At 44.9% G+C, this 26,944-nt stretch overlaps 3 protein-coding genes across 5 annotated transcripts in view; 2 read left to right on the forward strand and 1 right to left on the reverse strand.

Moving 5' to 3' along the window:
• LOC139761453 (uncharacterized) overlaps positions 1-2,155 on the forward strand; it is a 4,194-nt gene extending 2,039 nt beyond the window's left edge. Inside the window, exons 2-3 of one of the 3 annotated variants that reach the window (XM_071685679.1) lie at positions 1-702; positions 739-2,155. The exon at positions 1-702 is cut by the window's left edge and continues 1,543 nt beyond it. In XM_071685679.1, coding sequence (XP_071541780.1) covers positions 1-702; positions 739-2,012 — 1,976 coding nt within the window. In that variant the 3' untranslated portion in view covers positions 2,013-2,155. The other 2 variants (XM_071685680.1, XM_071685678.1) reach the window with 2 other exon arrangements.
• Positions 2,156-5,769: 3,614 nt separating this feature from the next.
• LOC139761511 (uncharacterized) lies at positions 5,770-6,943 on the reverse strand. The gene is made up of 2 exons (XM_071685776.1): positions 6,848-6,943; positions 5,770-6,619 (listed from the first exon to the last, which is right to left on the reverse strand). Exons 1-2 carry the CDS (start codon positions 6,941-6,943, stop codon positions 6,008-6,010), a joined length of 708 nt encoding a protein of 235 aa, XP_071541877.1. The 3' UTR covers positions 5,770-6,007.
• A 15,264-nt stretch (positions 6,944-22,207) lies between these two features.
• Positions 22,208-24,210, forward strand: LOC139761556 (uncharacterized). Its single transcript, XM_071685826.1, has 2 exons — positions 22,208-22,219; positions 22,421-24,210. Exons 1-2 carry the CDS (start codon positions 22,217-22,219, stop codon positions 24,077-24,079), a joined length of 1,662 nt encoding a protein of 553 aa, XP_071541927.1. The 5' UTR covers positions 22,208-22,216; the 3' UTR covers positions 24,080-24,210.
• Positions 24,211-26,944: the final 2,734 nt, after the last annotated feature.

Raw genomic sequence — 26,944 nt, forward strand, 5'->3', positions numbered from 1 at the left:
TAAGCAGTGGATATTCTGCTCCATCTGGTGGTGGAGGAGGAGGTGGAGGTGGTGGAGGCTACGGAGGTGGATCGTCTGGAGGAGGTGGAGGTGGATCCATCGGAGGAAGTTACTCCACTCCCACTGTAAGCAGTGGATATTCCGCCCCATCAGGTGGTGGTGGAGGAGGTGGAGGTGGTGGAGGCTACGGAAGTGGATCATCAGGTGGAGGTGGATCAATCGGAGGAAGTTACTCCACCCCCACTGTGAGCAGTGGATATTCCGCTCCATCTGGCGGTGGAGGAGGAGGAGGAGGAGGAGGAGGCGGCAGTGGAGGCTACGGAGGTGGATCATCAGGTGGAGGAGGTGGAAGCGGAGGTTACGGAGGTGGATCATCAGGTGGAGGTGGATCCATTGGAGGAAGTTACTCCACCCCCACTGTAAGCAGTGGATATTCTGCTCCATCTGGTGGTGGGGGAAGAGGTGGAGGTGATAGAGGCTACGGAGGTGGATCATCTGGTGGAGGTGGAGGCGGAAGTGGTGGCTACGGAGGTGGATCGTCTGGTGGAGGTGGAGGCGGAAGCGGCGGCTACGGAGGTGGATCATCAGGTGGAGGTGGTGGAGGCTACGGAGGTGGATCATCTGGTGGAGGTGTAGGCGGAAGCGGTGGCTACGGAGGTGGATCATTAGGTGGAGGTGGAGGCGTAAGCGGCGGCTACGGAGGTGGATCATCAGGTGGAGGTGGTGGAGGCTACGGAGGTGGATCATCTGGTGGAGGTGGAGGCGGAAGCGGTGGCTACGGAGGTGGATCATCAGGTGGAGGTGAAAGCTACGGAGGTGGATCGTCTGGTGGAGGTGGAGGCGGAAGCGGCGGCTACGGAGGTGGATCATCAGGTGGAGGTGGAGGCTACGGAAGTGGATCGTCTGGTGGAGGTGGAGGAGGAAGCGGTGGCTACGGAGGTGGATCATCAGGTGGAGGTGGATCAGCCGGAGGAAGTTACTCCACCCCCACTGTAAGCAGTGGATATTCTGCCCCATCTGGTGGTGGAGGTGGAGGTGGAGGCGGCAGTGGAGGCTACGGAGGTGGATCATCCGGTGGAGGAGGATCCATTGGAGGAAGCTACTCCACCCCCACTGTAAGCACTGGATATTCTGCTCCATCTGGTGGTGGAGGAGGAGGTGGAGGTGGAAGCTATGGAGGTGGATCTTCTGGTGGAAGTGGGTCCATAGGAGGTTATTTACCTCCCCCTATAACGACTGGATATTCTGCTCCATCTGGTGGTGGAGGAGGAGGTGGAGGCGGAGGATACGGAGGTGGATCATCTGGTGGAGGCCACGGAGGTGGTTCATCTGGCGGAAGTGGATCCATCGGAGGAAGTTACTCCACCCCCACTGTTAGCAGCGGATATTCTGCTCCATCCGGTGGTGGAGGAGGAGGAGGCGGAGGTGGAGGTTACGGAGGTGGATCGTCTGGGGGAGGTGGGTCCATCGGAGGGGGCTACCTCCCACCTTCTATATCCACACTGTCCGTCGGTGGAGGAGGCAGCGGTAGCGGATATGGAGGTGGATCGTCTGGTGGAGGTTACGGCGGTGGGTCCTCGTCTGGCGGAGGTGGAGGAGGAAGTGGAGGCGGTGGCTACGGAGGCTCCTCCGGAGGCGGTAGTGGAGGCGGTGGCTACGGAGGCTCCTCCGGAGGCGGTAGTGGAGGCGGTGGCTACGGAGGCTCCTCCGGAGGCGGTAGTGGAGGCGGTGGCTACGGAGGCTCCTCCGGAGGCGGTAGTGGAGGCGGTGGCTACGGAGGCTCCTCTGGAGGCGGTAGTGGAGGCGGTGGCTACGGAGGCTCCTCCGGAGGCGGTAGTGGAGGCGGTGGCTACGGAGGCTCCTCTGGAGGCGGTAGTGGAGGCGGTGGCTACGGAGGCTCCTCCGGAGGCGGTAGTGGAGGCGGTGGCTACGGAGGCTCCTCCGGAGGCGGTAGCTGGATCCCCATCTCGCCAAGTGGGAGAGGCGGCGCCTCCAGCATGTATGGCAGATAAGGAAGTTCAGTACAAAATATCTTTCGTGGGTTGTGTCGAGATAGCGAGACAATGTAGGGAGGGCACTTTACCTTGCACCCTCTTGCCCGTGCCAAGCCTGCCTAACCCGGAGGAGCCCTCAGGTTTGGCCCTGCTTGCCCTCCGGCGTCGGTCAGGGTCAACATGATCATCCTTCTGACCCTGGGTGACCTGTAGGATCCGTCCTGCCGCTGATCCTACTCATTTGGCCAGTGTAATTAGCCGACCTAGTTTTGTGTTCATGATCACAAACTGTTGCAAATGTATGCACCATTCTTATCAGGGAATATATGAATATATATATATATATATATATATATATATATATATATATATATATATATATATATATATATATATATATATATATATATATATATATATATATATATATATATATATATATATATATATATATGTATATATATATATATATATATATATATACAACGTCAGTTTTCTTTTTTGTACAACCTGTTGTGAAATGGTTGTATATACTTCTATGGAGATTTATAGATATATATCTTTTTAAAACTGAATATGATTATATGGAAGACAAGTTCGTCCAACGAAAATAAAAAAGTAAACAGAATACAGTATTTATCATCATTATCTTCCTTTTTATACTATTGTCTGGTCTGTTAGAATCACAATTACATGCTATGGATCTGTGTGAAGATGCTGTTCCTTCCTTTGCGTTAACATTCATCCTCTGCGTCAGACGCAAGCGTCAGTGTCTTCCATCTATCTCTTTGTTGGACGTCCACTGCATATCCTTTCTCGCCCTGGCCTCTCTGTGTTATTTACTTTCACATTCATCATCTATTCTTGTCACGTGCTCGAACCTTCAACATGAATATTCTTTTATGATGTTTATGATTGAGTCACTACCAGATTCTTACAACACCACCTCCGTGTAAAAAGATATTGAAGGGTTATATTCTTATGACATCAACTCGAGTCTAAAACACAAGATTGTTACTGTTGATGAACCAGGAACTCTCATATCAGATGACTGAATACGACATCTTTTGTCTAGGTTATATGTCTCTGTGTCTCAGTTGTATACAGAGGTTGTGGAACATACTGTAACGTTTTACTTTTGATTTTTTGATATCTGTTTTTAATCTTATATTCTTATGTAACAATCACAAAACTCGGGGGAAACAATAACATTTATTTGATTACAAAATCAAGCTCCTTAAAATAACAATAAGCGTTTAACCAATAATAACTAGATTAGATAAGTTTTGAACAAGGAATTTACTGAAGCAAAAGTAATAATGATTGCAATCACAATAAAAAAAGGATCCGAGCCAAAACCATTTGTGCAACTGCAATCAGAAAAAGAAAGTTACTAGAGCAAAGGTACATCATGCAATTATTGCAAGAGGAGTGACAGATCACACAATCATATATATATATATATATATATATATATATTTATATATATATATATATATATATATAGGTTTAGATAACTCAACTGGTCAGGATGAATTCTTGCCTTTTAACATAAGGAGAGGTCGACGAACAAGTCCTCGGTCACCAAGATACTTTGCAAAGAAGGGTATTAAACATGGAGGCTTCCTAATGGCTTGACGTGACAAGTGGCGTACCGTACGGCTCATTGCTGGGCCCCATGATATTCATTTCCTACACCAGAGACTAGTTTGGAAAGCTATCATTAGAAGCACAAGGAAGGAGAGATCTTCGTGAATTTATCTGATATATGGCAAATAATTGACAGTGTAGATAAATGAATATATAATGCATTATAGTGACAGAAATATTGAATTCTCAAATGAGATGCTTGGCAAGCCATCATTGAAAAGCACAAAGAAGAAAAGACCTTGGAGTATTTAACCCCACATAAACATTAAGCTTTTAAAGCCCTCTTCTTTTTTTTTGGGTGGGGGGCCTATCAGTGACAAGATCATTTGTCTAAAGAATTGTAAAAGCTCATAGTGCATATGACATTCGTCTATTTATCAAACCTACACGAAGTGTATTCGTTTATCAAGAGTAAGAAAAAAAAAAAAACGAAATTTATGTATATTCCTTCAATGAATTCTACGTAGCCTCTGTAACTAAATCTGTGATCAACAACACCTCTGTAGACATGCAAACAGGCAGCGGGAAGATGCCAAGGGAGAGATAACCTATCTGTTTGAGTCTGACATGATGAATATTTTGCAAAGCAACCGTTATTACCTGATTTCCCACATCACGTGCACTAGATAGTTGAGGTTCGATGGTACCTCAGTAGAACATGGGATGCAACAAACAGTTAATATCATCTTGCTTTCACATTTATCATAAAAGAAAATACCAAAATATTTACACTTTTTTATTCTGATACTAGATAATGATATGGAAAACGTATAATGTGTTTATTTGAGAATTATCAAGTATAGCATCTATTTCAAATTCTAAGATAATGGAATAATCTTAACCAAAGAACTGGTTAAAACGTTCATTGCTAAATTTAGTCATTGTGGACAAACTGGGTCAGTAATGATTTTGTCTGCAGCTGTTTATAACTAGAAACAACTATTGTCTGGTATATAGCAACCTCATCAAGAACAGTTCTACAAGTAGCCATTTTGTTGGTCCGAATTAGAAAATCTTTCTCCACTTCTGCTTTTCAATAAGTTGACCTCAATTCTCTAAATATAAAAACTCGCAAATGGCCAAAAGAAATAATGTAACATTGGTCTCTTTTACTTGCCATTTGGAAAACTGTTTTACAGGAAGTATCTTTTTACTGCTGACATAAGACATGGAGAAGTCATCTATACCTGGAAGATATTGAAACTAGTTTTGTGTGATATCGCAAAGTCCAAAATAATTTCCTTTTTCAGTTGTCTTTCACAAGCAGTGCAAGGTCCAGGTAAAGTTATGTACATATTAGTACATGCAACTAGGCCTAGTTGTTATGACAGGTTATAAACAATACAAGTGTTGTATGTGGATACTTTTTTTTATTGTTGATGAATTAAAAAGGAATTCTGATGTCTTCAGTACAGAATGATGATAGATGAAGTAGATATCTAAATCACATGGGCCACATGCATAGTGAGAGTGTATGTGGTCTTAGAATTATCTTTAGCATCAGAAGGAGTGAAAGATTTTTCGGTTGGTGGATGTAACTTACGTTCACGACCTTAATGACCCTGGCAGTTGATGGGCATCAGTGCAAAACAACCAACCATCCAACAACCTAACTTAGATCACAAAAACGGCTTGAGGAAAACATTGCCCATGATTCATAGAGGAAAAAAAAATAATCTTATTTGCGATAGATAGAGTAACGCAAGGAAGAAAAAAAAGATGAAGATCTTAAAGAGTTGCCTGAGTGTGGGAAAGATATTGAACGTGGAGGAAAGTAAGTGAAGGGTAAGTGGTGAGGAATAGCAGTGCGCTCCTGTGTAGGGGGTGAGGAGCAGGCTTACTGTGTTCATTTTCCGTACATGCTAGAAGCTCCGCCTCCACCGCCAAAGCCTCCTCCACCTGATGGAGAAGAGTAGCGAGATGGAGGCAAGTAGCCTCCTGAGATGGAGCCTCCTGAAGAACCTCCACCACCGCCGCTGGAGCCACCGCCTCCACCAGAGTAACGTCCTCTAAAACCTCCGCCTCCGCCCCTGGAGGGAGCAGAGTAGCCTCCCCCGATGTGTCCGCCTCCAAATGCACCGCCACCGCCTCCGCCAAATGAACCAGCAGAGTACCTTCCTCCAAAGCCACCGCCTCTACCTGAAGAAGGAGCAGAGTAGCGTCTTCCAATGGATCCACCTCCAAATCCAACACCACTTCCTCCGGCATGAACGGAATAGATTCCTCCAATCGATCCACCTCCAAAACCACCACCACCGCCTCCTCTGGAAGGAGCAGAGTAACCTCCTCCAATGAGCCACCTCCAGATCCTCCACCGCCACCTCCTCTGGAGGGAGCGGAGTAAGATGATCCACCGGATCCACCTATGAATATGCTACCACCGCCTCCACCTCCAGAGGGAGCAGAGTAGTATCTTCCAATCGATCCACCTCCGAATCCTCCACCTCCACCTCCACCACCTCTGGAGGGAGCAGAATAACTTGTTCCAATCGATCCACCTCGAATCCTCCACCTCCAAATCCTCCACCTCCGCCTCTGGATGGGGCAGAGTAACTTGTTCCAATCGATCCACCTCCGAATCCTCCACCTCCACCTCCACCACCTCTGGATGGAGCAGAATAACTTGTTCCAATCGATCCACCTCCGAATCCTCCACCTCCAAATCCTCCACCTCCGCCTCTGGATGGGGCAGAATAACTTGTCCCAATCGATCCACCTCCGAATCCTCCACCTCCAAATCCTCCACCTCCGCCTCTGGAGGGAGCAGAATAACTTGTCCCAATCGATCCACCTCCGAATCCTCCACCTCCAAATCCTCCACCTCCGCCTCTGGATGGGGCAGAATAACTTGTTCCAATCGATCCACCTCCGAATCCTCCACCACCTCCACCATGCCCTCCACCTCCTCCACTACCGTAGGAGGCGAAGCTGGAAGTCACCAGCAGGGCGAGATGAAGACCCAGGATCGTTCCTTTCTGTAAAAACAAGAAAAATGCCAATTGATTTTCTTCCAGTCTTGAATCAAACCTTAAAACTGTCTTTTCGAATCACTTCTTCGCCTGAATAGATTACATATGCTTTTAAGACGCAGTATGTGATGACCTGAGCTTTGCGTGAATGACGGGAGTGGGCGAGATAACCAGTAAAGGTATACATATATGAAGCACTGTCACTGCTATACACAAGATCTTTCTGTCTCTTACCATCTTTCCCGTCGTCAGGTCGAGCCTGTTCTTGCTGGTGCAGTATGCTGTTGCCTTCCTTTTATAGCAAGCGTCGACAGCTGTGACCCGCGTCATGATTCGCATTCCCATGGGGCCAGATTTGAGAAAATTAGGCTATTTCAAGTACGTTCTTTGGTTCTTACAATTTTTGCCTGTGACGTTAGAGGTCATAGTGGTAATGACTACGTTAAAGCAAGAGGATTGCCTTTCACTGGGAGCAGACTCGTAGCTCATTCAAGACTTCATGTATAGCAAAATATATTCTTGTTTTGTTATCCAAACTAACTGTAGGTGTTATATGCCACTGCATATCACAGGCAATGATAAGCGCCATATTATCTACGTAGCTTTGGTATAATCTTAAATCCAACAGACGAGGGCTGGGTATCTTTGATAACATGTAGGGAGATCCACAGGAAGGAAGTCCTTGCCTTTGTTAAAGACGGTAGGATGTATAAATCCTTGAGGAACTCTTTAGTAGAACTACCAAAGGAGGAGGAACCATCCTGCTCCACACTGACATAGGAGGCCTGGAGGCTGAAGTGTTTACATGATTCCTTAATCCACATTTGCATTGCTCTTCCGGGCTCCATGAAAGATGGCTATCTTCCCCTGGTTGAGTAAAGTCACTAGTAAAACTGAACGAAAGTGGAAATAGAAATTTTACAAAGTACATAAAAGTCCAGAGAACTCGTCATCCCCAGCATTCTATTGATCTGCAACGTAATCAGAATTCGAATCTTGGTGTCTTTTCACACATATTGCACCTCTCAAGGACCACATCAGATCTCGTCATAGCCTTAGTCAGTGAGGAATGCGTATCCTACCGATAAGGACCCCCCCCCCCCCTGGTATGCACAAGTACTAGTGGAACTACCAGAAGTAATGGTTTGCTAATCAAGTCACGAAGGTGGCAGGGTTGAGTGTGCGTCTTGCAGTGAACTGTCATCAGAAACTTTACGTGGCAAATTCTCTCCTTTGAGCAAAGAGATTCCTGCTGTCAACCACCATTTGTGAAGTATGTGATTAGAATATAATTCTGTAGCTTATCTGATGCTCTATCCACGTCCAAATCGCCCTGGCATTTATAATGACTTTATCACCAGCTAGTGTGCAAAATTTTCTTCAAGGGTATTCCAGCATCATTATCCTGGGAAGGGGGACTAAGGATTTAGATTCTAATAGCTGGCATTAGGGACATATCAGAAAATAAGGGTCTGAATTAGATGATTATATAATATCAGGAAGAGAACATAACATGGAAAGGATTCTATTTTTCCTTAAGGATATTTGAGTGATATGAAGCTGTTAAGAACTTTTATGAGACTATGACACTCAGTATCAGTGTGTTGCCACATTAAATCACAAGAAAAAAAAGTAATAAAGCGTATTTTTCCTGTATGATTTAGCAGTAGTGGTGTACGAAGAACTGCAACAGGAGGACAAAAAACAAAGAAAAATGCTCGTATAAAGATTGCACAGAGATTAAGAAACTTCCACTGTGGGAAAAAAAAAAACTTTTTTAAGATTCATTTTAAGGTGAAACTTTTGAGTTTGATTGGGGTCAGTGACACCTTTACCTTGTGTCTCTCACGAGAATGATAACAATGTTCCTATTTCATTGTTCACCTCGTGGTTTACTGCCAACGACAACATTACCATAATTAGATTCTCTTTTTTTTTTTTGAGTCGAGCGGCTCATAGGAAAATTTTTTTGAGCAATCTCTCGACTCATGATACAAGCATGAGATTTTGACGTGAAGCTCTCGGGTAATCGTTGTAGAGAGAGAGAGAGAGAGAGAGAGAGAGAGAGAGAGAGAGAGAGAGAGAGAGAGAGAGAGAGAGAGAGAGAGAGAGAGAGAGAGAGAGAGAGAGAGAGAGAGAGAGACTATTCTTTTTCCAACATGTTATCACATCATGCCACAGATGTCACTTTTTCCAAGCCGTCCATAGGCTGTGGTTAGCTTGGGAACCTCCCCGTCCTCCCACAAGGGTGGAATAATTATAACAAAAACACCTTAAAAGGATGTATGCTTGATACAGTATTACCATTAACGCACTTTCAGCCTTTGAACACAAAGCACTCCGAGAGAGAAAGTCTGATACAGTGATGGAAAGCAGAGGCCAGTACAGACAAACGTATCCGCTGTTCACACGATAAACACCAAGAAAATACACAAACAAAAAGCATCGAAATGCTCTTCCCTGGGTGAAATGTGGGATCCTAAACCTACAGAAGCAGTTGGTAAGAACAGAATCAGTGGATCTTGTCTGGACAAGCCTGTCGTGAGTGAGGTTCAAGGTATTATGGAGTTAAAATCCTACACCTTATTGCTAAATGCAAAATGGTTTCTTAATAGTCGAAAGGAAAGAGATGGAATTCCTGTAAAAGGAAGCACAATGATATTACAAACTGTTCTCACGTCTTTTTCACGTCTTTTTATATCGTGTCGGAACAAACGTGACATAGAAAATGTTGCATTATTTGTCGATGAGGCTCCTTGGAGTAATTCTAGATTTTAGGAATTAAAAGAACAATCGATTGGTATACTATCTGAGGCAATTATGTTAGGCATTATATACTCTACAGTCAAAAAGTACTCAGTAAGGAATGTAGTCTTTGCTGTCTACTGGCACAATCGTCTGAAGTCAGGCTCGACATTTAGAAGAACAGGAAGAGAAAGAATGGTCGTCGGCCCCCAACAGAGATCTCAGGAACTGGAGAGGTTGTTTAGACAAAAGCAAACAAAAAAGATGACATGAAAACAAGATCAATTTCTTGCAACTCATACCTGTTAATGTGAATATTATAAATGTGCTTAAACAGGAAGACAAGCTCATTACTCTTCCAGAGGACAAAAAAAGAAAAAAAAAGAATGGTTGTTGTATTGTGGCAACAAAGAGGTTGATGCAGTCATGTTTATACATCTCCAGCATTTAACCCTGGATAGAAGTCGAAGGGAGAAATCGGTGGCAGACATGACGGCAATAGAGTAATGATTTTAGGGTGTAGTTTAGACAATGTTGCTATTAAGAATCTGTGGATAACGTTCAGCAAAAGGGAATGGCTTCAGGTGTACCTCAGCTGATGAAACTGCTGTAATTTGGGTCTTTCCCGTTGGCGCGTTTCCTTCCTTCCATGTTTTTGCTGTGTGACGCCATCACGCCTTTACAGCCAACAGCAAGAAGTGGGCCTGACAAGGCTGAAAAGCTTTTCACCGAGGTAACAGCGGCTGTTGTGTAAGAGAAATGCCGGCTACAATCAGTGGAAAATAGAGACGTCTTCTGTAGAGAGATCTGCTACAAGACTGAGCCACTACCACTGGAAGAGTAAATGGAGGAAGGTTGGAAATGTTTGCATGTAGACTTTATAATCTGGCATCAGCCAACCTAAGCTGATCTTTTACATCAGATGTGAAAAAAAAGGAACTTTTCAAACTGGTCTTAAGTTAGGTTAAGGTTTTTTTTTTTTGGACAACCATTCTTCCCAGCTGTTCCTCTTGAGTTGGGATGGAGAATAGATACATGTGAATGGCATTCTTATTGACCACATATGAGACGAATGCGGTATGTAAGTCAATCTACCGTCTCCTGCCTAGTGAGGAGGGAGCAGAATAACTTGTTCCAATCGATCCACCTCGAATCCTCCACCTCCACCTCCACCACCTCTGGAGGGAGCAGAATAACTTGTTCCAATCGATCCACCTCCGAATCCTCCACCTCCGCCTCTGGATGGGGCAGAGTAACTTGTCCCAATCGATCCACCTCCGAATCCTCCACCTCCACCACCTCTGGAGGGAGCAGAATAACTTGTTCCAATCGATCCACCTCCGAATCCTCCACCTCCACCACCTCTGGAGGGAGCAGAATAACTTGTTCCAATCGATCCACCTCCGAATCCTCCACCTCCACCACCTCTGGAGGGAGCAGAATAGCTTGTTCCAATCGATCCACCTCCGAATCCTCCACCTCCACCACCTCTGGAGGGAGCAGAATAACTTGTTCCAATCGATCCACCTCCGAATCCTCCACCTCCACCTCCACCACCTCTGGAGGGAGCAGAATAGCTTGTTCCAATCGATCCACCTCCGAATCCTCCACCTCCACCTCCACCACCTCTGGAGGGAGCAGAATAACTTGTTCCAATCGATCCACCTCCGAATCCTCCACCTCCGCCTCTGGATGGGGCAGAGTAACTTGTCCCAATCGATCCACCTCCGAATCCTCCACCTCCACCTCCACCACCTCTGGAGGGAGCAGAATAGCTTGTTCCAATCGATCCACCTCCGAATCCTCCACCTCCACCTCCACCACCTCTGGAGGGAGCAGAATAACTTGTTCCAATCGATCCACCTCCGAATCCTCCACCTCCACCTCCACCACCTCTGGAGGGAGCAGAATAACTTGTTCCAATCGATCCACCTCCGAATCCTCCACCTCCACCACCTCTGGAGGGAGCAGAATAGCTTGTTCCAATCGATCCACCTCCGAATCCTCCACCTCCACCTCCACCACCTCTGGAGGGAGCAGAATAACTTGTTCCAATCGATCCACCTCCGAATCCTCCACCTCCACCACCTCTGGAGGGAGCAGAATAGCTTGTTCCAATCGATCCACCTCGAATCCTCCACCTCCACCACCTCTGGAGGGAGCAGAATAACTTGTTCCAATCGATCCACCTCCGAATCCTCCACCTCCACCTCCACCACCTCTGGAGGGAGCAGAATAACTTGTTCCAATCGATCCACCTCCGAATCCTCCACCTCCACCACCTCTGGAGGGAGCAGAATAACTTGTTCCAATCGATCCACCTCGAATCCTCCACCTCCACCACCTCTGGAGGGAGCAGAATAACTTGTTCCAATCGATCCACCTCCGAATCCTCCACCTCCGCCTCTGGATGGGGCAGAGTAACTTGTCCCAATCGATCCACCTCCGAATCCTCCACCTCCACCTCCACCACCTCTGGAGGGAGCAGAATAACTTGTTCCAATCGATCCACCTCCGAATCCTCCACCTCCACCACCTCTGGAGGGAGCAGAATAGCTTGTTCCAATCGATCCACCTCCGAATCCTCCACCTCCACCACCTCTGGAGGGAGCAGAATAACTTGTTCCAATCGATCCACCTCCGAATCCTCCACCTCCGCCTCTGGATGGGGCAGAGTAACTTGTCCCAATCGATCCACCTCCGAATCCTCCACCTCCACCTCCACCACCTCTGGAGGGAGCAGAATAGCTTGTTCCAATCGATCCACCTCCGAATCCTCCACCTCCACCACCTCTGGAGGGAGCAGAATAGCTTGTTCCAATCGATCCACCTCCGAATCCTCCACCTCCACCACCTCTGGAGGGAGCAGAATAACTTGTTCCAATCGATCCACCTCCGAATCCTCCACCTCCGCCTCTGGATGGGGCAGAGTAACTTGTCCCAATCGATCCACCTCCGAATCCTCCACCTCCACCACCTCTGGAGGGAGCAGAATAGCTTGTTCCAATCGATCCACCTCCGAATCCTCCACCTCCACCACCTCTGGAGGGAGCAGAATAACTTGTTCCAATCGATCCACCTCCGAATCCTCCACCTCCGCCTCTGGATGGGGCAGAGTAACTTGTCCCAATCGATCCACCTCCGAATCCTCCACCTCCGCCTCTGGATGGGGCAGAGTAACTTGTCCCAATCGATCCACCTCCGAATCCTCCACCTCCACCACCTCTGGAGGGAGCAGAATAGCTTGTTCCAATCGATCCACCTCCGAATCCTCCACCTCCACCACCTCTGGAGGGAGCAGAATAGCTTGTTCCAATCGATCCACCTCCGAATCCTCCACCTCCACCACCTCTGGAGGGAGCAGAATAACTTGTTCCAATCGATCCACCTCCGAATCCTCCACCTCCACCACCTCTGGAGGGAGCAGAATAACTTGTTCCAATCGATCCACCTCCGAATCCTCCACCTCCACCACCTCTGGAGGGAGCAGAATAGCTTGTTCCAATCGATCCACCTCCGAATCCTCCACCTCCACCACCTCTGGAGGGAGCAGAATAACTTGTTCCAATCGATCCACCTCCGAATCCTCCACCTCCACCACCTCTGGAGGGAGCAGAATAACTTGTTCCAATCGATCCACCTCCGAATCCTCCACCTCCACCTCCACCACCTCTGGAGGGAGCAGAATAACTTGTTCCAATCGATCCACCTCCGAATCCTCCACCTCCACCACCTCTGGAGGGAGCAGAATAGCTTGTTCCAATCGATCCACCTCCGAATCCTCCACCTCCGCCTCTGGATGGGGCAGAGTAACTTGTCCCAATCGATCCACCTCCGAATCCTCCACCTCCACCTCCACCACCTCTGGAGGGAGCAGAATAACTTGTTCCAATCGATCCACCTCCGAATCCTCCACCTCCGCCTCTGGATGGGGCAGAGTAACTTGTCCCAATCGATCCACCTCCGAATCCTCCACCTCCACCTCCACCACCTCTGGAGGGAGCAGAATAGCTTGTTCCAATCGATCCACCTCGAATCCTCCACCTCCGCCTCTGGATGGGGCAGAGTAACTTGTCCCAATCGATCCACCTCCGAATCCTCCACCTCCACCTCCACCACCTCTGGAGGGAGCAGAATAGCTTGTTCCAATCGATCCACCTCCGAATCCTCCACCTCCGCCTCTGGATGGGGCAGAGTAACTTGTCCCAATCGATCCACCTCCGAATCCTCCACCTCCACCACCTCTGGAGGGAGCAGAATAACTTGTTCCAATCGATCCACCTCCGAATCCTCCACCTCCACCACCTCTGGAGGGAGCAGAATAACTTGTTCCAATCGATCCACCTCCGAATCCTCCACCTCCAATTCCTCCACCTCCGCCTCTGGATGGGGCAGAATAACTTGTTCCAATCGATCCACCTCCGAATCCTCCACCTCCACCTCCACCACCTCTGGAGGGAGCAGAATAACTTGTTACAATCGATCCACCTCCGAATCCTCCACCTCCACCACCTCTGGAGGGAGCAGAATAACTTGTTCCAATCGATCCACCTCCGAATCCTCCACCTCCACCACCTCTGGAGGGAGCAGAATAACTTGTTCCAATCGATCCACCTCCGAATCCTCCACCTCCAATTCCTCCACCACCGCCTCTGGAGGGGGCAGAATAACTTGTTCCAATCGATCCACCTCCGAATCCTCCACCTCCACCTCCACCACCTCTGGAGGGAGCAGAATAACTTCTTCCAATCGATCCACCTCCGAATCCTCCACCTCCGCCTCTGGATGGGGCAGAATAACTTGTCCCAATCGATCCACCTCCGAATCCTCCACCTCCTCCACCATGCCCTCCTCCTCCTCCTCCTCCTCCTCCACTACCGTAGGAGGCGAAGCAGGAAGTCACCAGTAGGGCGACATGAAGACCCAGGATCGTTCCTCTCTGTAATAGAAGGAAAACATCGTAAGATATACCTATGTTTTTCTTGTTCGAGTTTAGAATCTAAAGTTGTTCCTCATCATTAAGCTGCGTCTCAAACTCATCTTGCTTGAGAAGTCACCATATGACCATCTCAGAACTTCTTGCGTCATGAAGGTCACCATATGACCATCTCAGGACTTCTTGCGTCATGAAGGTCACCATATGACCATCTCAGGACTTCTTGCGTCATGAAGAGATTACGTATGACCATCTCAGAACTTCTTGCATCATGAAGAGGTCACCATATGACCATCTCAGAACTTCTTGCGTCATGAAGAGGTCAAGTCAGTCAGAGATTCGTTCTGTGTGTCACAAGCATCGTCACCATTGTAGATCTTTCTGTCTCTTACCATCTTTCCCGTTGTCAGGTCGAGCCTGTTCTTGCTGGTGCGATATGCTGTTGCCTTCCTTTTATAGCAAGCGGCGACAGCTGTGACCCGCGTCATGATTCGCACTTCTCGTCGGTCCTAATTTGAGGAAATTTAAGTTATTTCCGGTGAGTTCAGTTGTTTGAACATTTTTGCCTTGCGGCGGTAGAGGTCACAGTGGCGATGACAACGTAAAGCAGAAGGTTTGCCTTTCACTGCAAGTTGAGGTGGAGTCCATTCAAGAATTCAAGCAATGCAAAAAATAATTTCTCTTTCCTTATCAGTTCAAAAAAGCTTGCAGATATTAGATCCCCTCTCTGATGGTTTCGTTTTTATGGACATTGTGAGAAGGGATAACGAAACACATCACAAAGATGTAAACAACGCTATCTCTCCTGTTTGGTTAAATCGTCTGAAGTCCAGCAGACTTGGAGAGGATGTATGTGTGATGAAAAAAGAAAAGATATACACCAACTAGTTTAGTATTGTTTATTAAGGACGGCAGAACGTTTTAAACCTTTGTTAAACGACTCCGCCCGACAGATGAAGGGCAATGAGCCACAGTTTCACACACTGGCTCCGACAGGACGATTACTGACAGAGAAGATCAGAGGATAATTCGCCCAATGATTTTATCATCCAAAGCTGCGGTGCTTTCGCGTGACCCACAAGGAGGGCATCCCTCATTGATTATGTCGCTGGCGAGACTGAGCGAACACAGACATGAAAATCTTACGTTTTAGAAAGACAAATTACATGAGAAGGTCCTCAAAACTTACCATAAAGGTTAAGGATGTATATGTAAGAGGTAGAACACTGATGTCATTAGACAGGTTTATATACCACAAGGATTACAGCAGAACTATTATCTGTCACCAGAGAGGCGACCAAGACACCAGCAACAGGAGAAGTCCATGTCTGATATGTATCCGTGCTCAGCGGAGATGCCAGTTCTGATGGTCTATGTGTCCTGCGAGATTACCAACAAGGCACTGTTTGCATTGTGGGTGATGAAATCACAGATTTGTCATAGATTTGATAAACAAATGTTTCTTTTCCTCAGAGAGACTCCAAGGCTTTTCTGTTCTCTCTCTCTCTCTCTCTCTCTCTCTCTCTCTCTCTCTCTCTCTCTCTCTCTCTCTCTCTCTCTCTCTCTCTCTCTCTCGGCAATATTTGGGATGAATAAATCATCCTAGGTGACTTTTTTCACACTTTCTTCATCGTATGAAAACTGGTATTGCATCTGTACTTATTACAATGTTTCTGCTATCTTGTGTGCTTACTTTTTGTTGACAGAGAACATTCTAACTATTACTATTATTATCACTTTTTTCTTTTTTTTTGCAAGGTGGCGTCCGGGCTAAGTGTAGTGTATCAACCAAGCGTTTGGAGATAATTGCACAACCTTTAAAGTTCTTTAGTCCAAAAGACTTGTTGATATACTGTGAAAATGGCAAAAGAGGGAAAAAAAAGAAAAAATTTGCGAGTATATATATATATATATATATATATATATATATATATATATATATATATATATATATATATATATATATATATATGTATATATATGTGCACCTTCTTTTGCAGTTGTGATCGCAAAAGTTTGTAGATTTGAACTCAATGATCGTCCTTGTTCGCTGTCTGTTGCCTTTTGTTGCGGGGGATCAAACACTATCTTCTACTCATCTGGAGGAACCAAAACTTCATGATTTACATAAAGTAAGCTACAGATGACACGTTTGAAGAAGGGAGAGGGGGAGGATATAACCTTCTGAACTCATTTTGTGGATCCGAATGTAGATTTCATAGAGGTTTAAGTTCAATAGGTTAGCATTTGGTTACTATCAGACGATGCTCTGATTTTTGTTCATTTTTTTTTTTTTTTTTTTTACAGAAACGGGAGCTATTTCTAGTACATTTCTCTTCTTGTAAATACTAACTTGACTTCTAGACACATGTACGGCAACAACACTTTTTGTTTTGCCACGAATGACTTGTATTTGCATAAGAAGTCAATCATTTATATGAAGAAACTAGAAATATCAATGTAGGCCTCTTGAATAAGGTGAGAGGTACATCCATATATGACATGTTATCAAAATGGCTTACATTTCCTACACAACTTTTCTCTCGAAAATCCCCACCACTAGTGGTCTGCTGTCTTTTATTATTCAACAGATAATTAAACTTTACAGGATTAGTAATCACATTTTGTCTTAGATATCTCCTGGTTCCAAGCTGTCCACGCTTTGCCAAATTTATCGTACCTTAGATGACTGGTTGTGACGATGCATAAAGAAAAAAAGAAATAAAAATGATTCAGAAGAAACAACGTCAAATATAATCAGTTCTATGATTACGTTTAAGAATAAGATGCAACGCACTCCGAGAAAGAGAAAGGATGTGAACACTTCAGCCGAGGAAAGAATAAGCAAAGTTACGTGCTCTTCAAGCAATAAAGACCAAACATTAACTCAGACAAGAGCCACAAATTCTCTCGGCGCATTGGGTTCGATCCTACACTGGCAGCAGAAGGCGTTGGGAAACTGAAGTCAACTGGGTGGAAAAAAATATAGAGTCAGTCAAGAACATTTATGAATGGATTTCAAGATACTGAAGACAGATCTGGATCCTGTTTCTGGAAACAAAAATGTCTCTCAATAGTCGTAAACCTATCCAGAAAGTCATCCGGCGTGATAACGCCATCTGGTCCCACGTTTCCTTATATCATGTCTCAGTAGACGTGATACAGACGCTGTTGCATTTAGAGTTACTTAGGTTCTCTTACATAATTCTAGACGTCAGGAGTTAACAAGAACATTCAATCACTATGCTTCTGAAGTTACTGTATCAATTGATGAATTCTGAAATGAAAAATACCCAGTATCATGTATTATTTCTTATACATACTGACCTGTTTTTCTAATCTCAGAGTCGAAGTCTGAGAAGGAGAGCTAGAATTGAAGAGGAATGATTGTAGGTTCCAGAAAAGTCTACAAAATCTTAAGCAGTTTCCTGAAATTATGTGTCTATAAATAGGAGATGACTGAGGATTCTTGCAGCTCACATCACATCGGTTTCTGATAAAAGGAAGATATCAGTGTGATTATAGGGACGTCTTATATACGTTTCAGTTATCTTATAGACCACGAGGAGGCTAAACGTAAGTATATACTTGCGTATGATGAGTACGTTACCATGGAGAGTTATCGTGATGTCATCTTCAGTGGTTATGGCAGAAAGGTGACGAAGGTAGCGGTGTATGTCTTCCACGATCTCACCGTTGAGATGTGGTCAGCATTCACCTGAGGGATTGACCTAAGACGGTGGTTCCCAGTTCTGGAAGAACCACTATCACTTCTGTTGTTACATTTGGCGTTTGTTCCTCCTCACTGTCGTTTCACACCAGAGGCAAGAAGTGGAGGTTTTGGCAAGCATGGAATGTCTTTCAGGAAGCAAAATATACCTCTTTGAAAAAGCTGACTTGTCCATCAGAGAAAAACTTGCTATATGTGCGTGTCAGTAACGTGGAGAAAGTAGGAGAGGTCAGACTGGAAATGTTTAGATTTCAACACTCTGTCGCCCACCCAAAGCTGGTGATAAATAGGATCAAAATAGGTATATCCTATGTCGACCATTTTTGACATCCCCTACTGAAAGGGTATGGAAGGAAGAGAGAAATATATTTCATGGTCCTTGTGGTTACTATCACCCCCGGAAGTAGAGGCGTTGTGTCAAGAACAAAATACGATCGCAAAAAAGAGAAAGGAAAGATAAAATCAAGAGATTTTATGAGCAATTGGATTTGTTATAATCTCCCGAAATCAATATCTTAGCCCAGCGGCAGCTGACTAGCTTTAAGAACACTAAGTACACGACTGTACAATATCTATTACCATATACTTACCTAGTGAAGTGTTTGCATTCAAAAATTTGCAACTTGTTATTGAAGAACATCTTGCCAAGTCTCAGTTTTGTATAACAGTCTAATGAATTTAAGAAGGGTCAGTTCCATCATTATGTAGGACAATATATATATATATATATATATATATATATATATATATATATATATATATATATATATATATATATATATATATATATATATATATATATATATATATATATATATATATGTATATATATATATATATATATATATATATATATATATATATATATATATATATATATATTATCCCTGGGGATAGGGGATTAAGAATACTTCCCACGTATTCCCTGCGTGTCGTAGAAGGCGACTAAAAGGGGAGGGAGCGGGGGGCTGGAAATCCTCCCCTCTCGTTTTTTTTTTTTTTAATTTTCCAAAAGAAGGAACAGAGGGGGCCAGGTGAGGATATTCCAAAAAAGGCCCAGTCCTCTGTTCTTAACGCTACCTCGCCAACGTGGGAAATGGCAAATAGTTTAAAAGAAAGAAAAAAAAAATATATATATATATATATTCGAGAATTACTTTTCATGGTATGTTGGTATGTAAAAAATGAAGTCCCTTAAATCTAACAAAAGACACTTGTGACAAATAAATTATAACCTTTTTCAGTGCTGGTTATCTCGTAGATAATTTCACAGGAAATATTTCTATTGATAATACGAGCCATAACAAAACTGTAATAAGCAAATGTACCAGCTGGTATCTCTGTAATGTGGTATTTAGGTTCATACATCCGTTCAAGTACTGTCACATCACTTAAGGAAAGCACTTCTCAAATCTTTTCTTTATTCTTAGATAATTAAAAGACATTTTTGACCTTTCAAAAGAGGCTTTTAACAAACACGTCGAGATGACTAGAAGAAGGACATAGGGTTGAGGATGGTATCGCCTGTGTAATCAAGAATATAAAGAGTTAGATACGATAAATGCAGTATCGCATCCTTCTCGCGATGTTTACCGTAACGATAGGGATTCTGAGGGTAGACCCGAAGAAGCCCACGCTGAAAGCGATGTCTCTCTCTCTCCCACACTCAAATGAAGAGCAGACTTGGCTTGCTTACTTTCCTCACATGCTGGAAATTTCGCCTCCGCCGGAGGATGAGGAGGATTAACTGCAGTTTACAGAGTCTTCACCAAAGGAGCAGAATAGCTACATGGGGGTAAATAGCCTCCTGAAGAGGGAGCCAAGAAAGGAGCCTCCTAAAGAGCTGCCGCTGCCGTAGCCATCACCACTCACAATAAGCGCAGAGTAACCTCCTCCATGTCTTGCATCTCCACATCTGGAACAGATCAATCTCCTCTTTCAAGTCCTCCGCCTCCACTTCTAGAAGGAGCAGAGAGGTCTCCTCCAAGCCCTCCACATCCATTACCGGAAGCAGAATGATCTCTTCTAATGAATCCACCTCAAGATCTACCATCTCCACTAATAAATATACTAGCTTATCCTCCTTCACTTGACCCACCTTGAAATCCACTGGCTCCACTCTGGAAGAAAGAGAGTAGCCATCTGTGATGGATCCACCTCTAAATCCTCCATCTTCGCTTCCAGAAGGGATGGAGTAACTTCTTCCTTTGGATCCACCTCCTAATCCATCATGACATCCCTTTGCAGGGATAGGAGTACTTCCACCAATAGATCCACCTACAGATCCACAAACTCCTCCCTGTCCTCTTCTCCACCACCACCACTACCACCATTGCTACCACCACCACCACTACCAAATTTGGTGGAGGAGGGGAAACTACAAGTCTCTAGGAAAGCGAGAAGAAGCCTCCGTATTTTTTTTTGCGACAGAGAAAACATCTTTGCCACTAAGCTCTCCAGCTCCTCAAGTATCATCTTGAATTTCCTCTCTCAACTCAGTCTGTGAATCTCTCACTTGTGATCAATCAAAGCGATCACAGTGATTAAGTATTGCATGACTGATGCAGATAGTGAACACAGAGCCAGTAAGGTATGTGAATGAGACATCATTACTGCCTGCACATCTTGTTGATTTACCATCTCTTTCCTGTGTAGTCTGGTTGATTCTATTCTGGCTGGTGCAATATAGTGCCTCTCGTCTGTAGCACGCACTGAGAGCTGTGGCCTATCGTGATTCACTCTTCAGCATGATCCTGACTCGAGGAATCTATAATATTCCAAATGCAATTTTTTTTGTCTGTGGTTTGCCATTGGCGATAGAGGTGGCGAAGATTATGTGAGCAAATATTTCCCATCGACTTTAAAGAGACTTAAATCTATTGAGCTGAATATCTTCTGTCTTTCCTCGTTCAGGCAACCTTGAATATCACAGATAGCACGATGGTTAGCGGATTGTCACTGCATCATTTCTGAAGACATCGTGCATCGCGAGAAGATGACGTCCCCTGGCATTTTCATCGTCATCTTAGCAGACGCGGGCAAAATCAGTGAAGGCCATGTCTCTAAAATGGACACCTCTGGGTTAACTCAAGGCACAAGCTATCACTCGGCTAGCACTGTCAGAGCTGTGGCGCTTTACCCCAACCATAGTTGGCACCGATTATAGTATCCATCAACAAAAGGATGGATGAATAGCTGAATGCACTGATGTTTTATAAGTGGAATCGCTGCCGACGTCCAAGCCAAGACAATAGAAAAGGATGAATGACGAAAACCAAACGCACTGAGGGAGGATGTGATTGATGGCAGATCTTGAGGACACAGGTATGTCTGAGTGACACACTCATCTGACCAGCGCTTTGCTCCCTCAGGATCCAGCCTCACAGTATCCTATAGTCGGCGACGTGGAATCAACGAAGGAGTGTTGCATCTCAAAGACTCACCAGCACTCTGGAGTTACAAGAAATGTCATCAAGAAAGTGAGAGACCTGATGAAATGATGAGTTTCCATCGCAATGCTAAACAAAGAAGGAAGACTCTCACAAACCTACAGCGACATGAACACCAGCAACAGTGGGTTTCCAGCACCTGTACTCACCAGCGCCAGTGGATGGATCTTCCTATCTTGAAAATCCCTAAGTCTTACCATCACGATAGTGTAGTTTGTTGGCGGTTGTGTGAGGGCAGGCACCATGAATAATTTCAAAACGACCATTTTATCAAATCTAACCAACCGTTGGCTTCCCTTACGCACGTTCAGTATAACTGGTTTCTTAGAATTCGTTTTCCAGTGTGTTTGCTTTTGTGCAGATTTTAGCGACTGGCTTATGAACACAAAACAAATGCTCTTAAAACACTCCGAGAGTATCTAAAAATCATCCAGACAAGTAAAGCAGAGAAATTCTCTTGGAATATAGATGAGTTCCCGAGACAAGATTCTGGATATGAAGAGATTAGCATCTGGCTATGATATATGCTCGACCACCTGCTCCTCACACATACACATTATCGACGCAGCTTCCTCTCCAGAGATGAAAGGTCAAAACAAACCGAGTTGTAAAGCTGGACGGCATCGGGTCAGGATCCTCAAGAAACACAAGTCATGGTAGGTCGAGAGAGGCCATGCCAGGTATAAAAGGGTTGGCTGTTAGAGTGCATTGGCAAGAAGACGACCAGTAAAGCAAGAAGCAACATGGTAAGTCCAAGATCCTCAACTTATTCTCTTCTTCAAACACAGTGAGGAAGTGTTTTGTTTCTGCAAAATCGTTTTCTGTGTTCATGTTCATTGCAAATGTTGCTCATTAACTGTCAATTCCACTCGAAGAGTTAGAAACATGTTTACTCAATCGTGGATGACAATGTCTGATCTGGTACTTAAATGATGTTCCTTCTACAGAAAGGACTGCTTCTTGGGCTGAGTCTCACCGTCCTCGTAGCTTCCAGCTTCGGTAGCTATGGCAGAAGAGGAGGAGGAGGAGGAGGAGGAGGAGGAGGAGGAGGAGGCCATGGAAGATTTGGAGGCGGTGGTGGCTTTGGAGGTGGATCTAATGGTGGAGGAGGCTACTCTGGCTCATCCATAAGCAGAGGTGGTGGTGGTGGTGGAGGACGTCTTGGAGGTGGACGTGGAGGTATATCACTTGGGAGCCGCTACTCAGCTCCCGCTGTGAGTGTAGGCGGCGGTAGAGGTGGATTTGGAGGCGGATCTACTGCAGGTGGGTCAATTGGAGGAAGCTACTCTGCTCCTGCTGTTGGAGGTGGATCATTTGGAGGAGGCGTTGGAAGTGGCTTTGGAGGTGGATCATTTGGAGGAGGCGCTGGAGGTGGCTCACTCGGAACCAGCTACTCTGCCCCTGCTGTTGGAGGAGGCGTTGGAGGTGGATCACTTGGAGGTGGCTTTGGAGGTGGTTCATTTGGAGGTGGCGTTGGAGGTGGTTCACTTGGAACCAGCTACTCTGCCCCTGCTGTTGGAGGAGGCGTTGGAGGTGGATCATTTGTAGGTGGCATTGGAGGTGGCATTGGAGGTGCATCATTTGGAGGAGGCGTTGGAGGTGATTCACTTGAAACCAGCTACTCTGCCCCTGCTGTTGGAGGAGGCGTTGGAGGTGGGTCACTTGGAGGTGGCTTTGGAGGTGGTTCATTTGGAGGTGGCGTTGGAGGTGGTTCACTTGGAACCAGCTACTCTGCCCCTGCTGTTGGAGGTGGCGTTGGAGGTGGGTCACTTGGAGGTGGCTTTGGAGGTGGTTCATTTGGAGGTGGCGTTGGAGGTGGTTCACATGGAACCAGCTACTCTGCCCCTGCTGTTGGAGGAGGCGTTGGAGGTGGCGTTGGAGGTGGATCATTTGGAGGTGGCTTTGGAGGTGGTTCATTTGGAGGAGGCGGTGGAGGTGATTCACTTGAAACCAGCTACTCTGCCCCTGCTGTTGGAGGAGGCGTTGGAGGTGGCGTTGGAGGTGGATCATTTGGAGGTGGCTTTGGAGGTGGTTCATTTGGAGGAGGCGCTGGGGGTGGTTCACTTGGAACCAGTTATTCTGCCCCGGCTGTTGGAGGAGGCGTTGGAGGTGGATCACTTGGAGGTGGCTTTGGAGGTGGTTCATTTGGAGGTGGCGTTGGAGGTGGTTCACTTGGAACCAGCTACTCTGCCCCTGCTGTTGGAGGAGGCGTTGGAGGTGGCGTTGGAGGTGGATCATTTGGAGGTGGCTTTGGAGGTGGTTCATTTGGAGGAGGCGGTGGAGGTGATTCACTTGAAACCAGCTACTCTGCTCCTGCTGTTGGAGGAGGCGTTGGAGGTGGCGTTGGAGGTGGATCATTTGGAGGTGGCTTTGGAGGTGGTTCATTTGGAGGAGGCGCTGGGGGTGGTTCACTTGGGACCAGTTATTCTGCCCCTGCTGTTGGAGGAGGCGTTGGGGGTGGATCACTTGGAGGTGGCTTTGGAAGTGGCTTTGGTGGCAGCAGTTCTTCGGGAGCCTCCTTCGGTAGTTCCATATCCAGTGGTTACTCAGCTCCTTCTTCGGGAGGCGGAAGCTTCGGCAGATCCTCCAGCATATATGGAAGATAGACCAGCAAGCGCCTGAGTAGTCCATATTCTTTACCTGTACCTGGCGAAGCGACTGTCGAATTAAACATGGCTCAAGAAGATGCCTCACCAAAAGCTCATCTAAGTCATGTAAACGTACAATAAAAGTGTAATACTCACTCCGTCTTTGACTTCCATTTTTGTCTTTTTATTGATATATTTATCAATAATATTTTTCTTACGTTTGTGGAGGAGGCACAGGCTTACCCTACCCACGTCCATCTCAATGAATTGGTTAACTAGCCTAAGCTAGTTAACCAGTTCATCGACCATGCCTGAGAGGAGGATGAACAGCTGGGTAGACTGTGTACCGATATCTACCTTCACTGATAATGTTAACCTAATGATTCTCATGTGCGTATCTCGGGACACCGAAACGCAAGGCAATACGCTAAAGCCGTATGTGCTATTTAAGGTAAATGCGTAGTTCAATCTGTGGTCATATTTTTACACCCTTGACGTATGCATGATTAACATCTTCAACCTCAACAAACGCATCATGACTACATTCTCCACACCACTGACCTTTAACCTGGCCCCGTGAGAGTCAGGTCAAGCGACAGGTTTAGAGTGCTAATTATTGGAAAGTAAAAGTAAAAAAGATGAAATGATCAAAAGCAGTATATTCCTACTCCTACGTATATTTCCCTTCCAAAATAGGAACACATGGTGGTAGAAAACTGCAGTGGGGTATAACTAGGTTAATTATTTTATCCTTTACCACTGAAACAAAACACAAAAGATGACTTAGATGATATCATATTAAAATGCAAATGTGTCAGACGACTTCCACAGGAAACTTTCCACTTTGTTTATTTCCTCGACTCGCCGCTGCACCACATGATCATCAATTGTATTATTCATTATTTATTGGCTTGAAGCAAAGTGTGAAGAGAGAAATCATGGACCAAAATTTCATGCTTTGGATATCTCTTCAGCGAGAGTGAACTGATATCTTCTGAAGAATTTAAGTCTCTTCTGTTTCTCTCTTTGTCTGTCTGTATTTCTGTCTGCATGTCACACAGACACACACACACACACACACACACACACACACACACACACACATATATATATATATATTTATATATATATACATAAAGTAATGGTTGCCACAATGAAGAATAGATCAATATCAAAATCCTTTCAAAAATATTCTTAATATATTCTAAACAGACGAACGGGCGATAAAGAAATCTCCTCATAAATTCTTACATCTTGTCACTAACTGCTGTCTGGGTCACAGAATCCTCCTCTGAAACAGTTTTCTTAAACACTTTTCCTGTGAACACGTTTGTAAGTCAACCTTGTGCTTACGTTTATTTGATATTTCTACATGATTACTTATATACCTACCTCAAAAAATCTAGTAAAATATTTCTCATGTGAAAAAAGTAATGAGTGTTTCATTGAATCATAAAGTGACTGAGCTGAATATATCTCAACTGACTGTTTTCACAATCTAAAACATTCGTATCTCATGAATGACAAGTTCTAAACTTTTCAAACTGTAGAGAACGTTTGTAAACTTTCGTAAACTTATGTAAACTTTTGTAAACTTCTCAAACTGTAGAGAACGTTTGTAAACTTTCGTTTACTTTTGCAAACTTTTGTAAACTTTTTAAACTGTAGAGAACGTTTGTAAACTTTTGGTAGTGTTGACTACTGATGTCTGAGTGTTTGGTGAGGCGTGATCTATACATGTACGTAAAATATATTCTCTTGATAATTAATTAGCCATTAAAAATCGAGTCACAGAATCACACAATGGTGGTACTATTATCACTATATTATCTTTATATATATATATATTCCCTCTAAGGCCCAGTTCTCTGTTCTTAACGCTACCTCGCTAACGCGGGAAATGGCAAATAGTATGAAAAGAAAAAAAAAAAATATATATATATATATATATATATATATATATATATATATATATATATATATATATATATATATATATATATATATTTATCTGGAAAGTTACTTGCAACCACAGGACCATAAACACCCCCAACTCCTGTCATAATTAGGATCAAGGGAGTTGCAAGGATGCATGACAGAGCCGATCACTCAGGCAGGTCAAGGTGAAGCTCGAGTTGGAATGAATCAAGAGCTTTATGAAAGTGACGTTTGCTAGCAACACCTCTCTCTCTGTCTCTCTCTCTCTCTCTCTCTCTCTCTCTCTCTCTCTCTCTCTCTCTCTCTCTCTCTCTCTCTCTCTCTCTCTCTCTCTCTCTCCCCTAGAACGCTGAAGGTTTTAACGACACTTGCGAACGTCCTTCTGATGGTGATGGAACCCCAGAGAGCTGCTTATCCCTCACTGTAATGATGATAGTGACGGAAATAAACAAGGCCTCCTCCTCCTCCTTCTCCTCCTCCTCTTCCTCCTCCTCCTCCTCCTCCTCCTCCTCCTTCTCCTTCTCCTCCTCCTATGAGAAATACTGCATCATTACGGATGCCTACCAGGGTTTCTCGCTCGGTGGCGTGACTTACAAATACTCGTAAACAAAATAACGTGACAGAGTGACTTACTGCATGTTACCTGATGTTCCGTCATATGACGTGTGTCAGCGGTATTTCCTGCAAGCAAATTTCACAGAGTCACAACTCGCTACCTCATGGCTGGCTGCTCTGGCGAAATGTTGCCCCAGCGTTGAATGTAGGTCAGAGCTGAGCCCAGCTTACGAAAAGTATATCGGGCTTTATACTCTCTTGACTGACACACAGTCTACACACTATATATCTCGTCTTCCCAATCAGAAAATAGAATACGTTGATATTTCAACCCAAGGAACTGGAGGAGATATTAAAAGATGTTTTTTTCTCCTCCTTTTTGCTATGAAA

The sequence above is a fragment of the Panulirus ornatus genome, chromosome 40, assembly GCF_036320965.1.
Source record: "Panulirus ornatus isolate Po-2019 chromosome 40, ASM3632096v1, whole genome shotgun sequence".
NCBI lineage: Eukaryota > Metazoa > Arthropoda > Malacostraca > Decapoda > Palinuridae > Panulirus > Panulirus ornatus.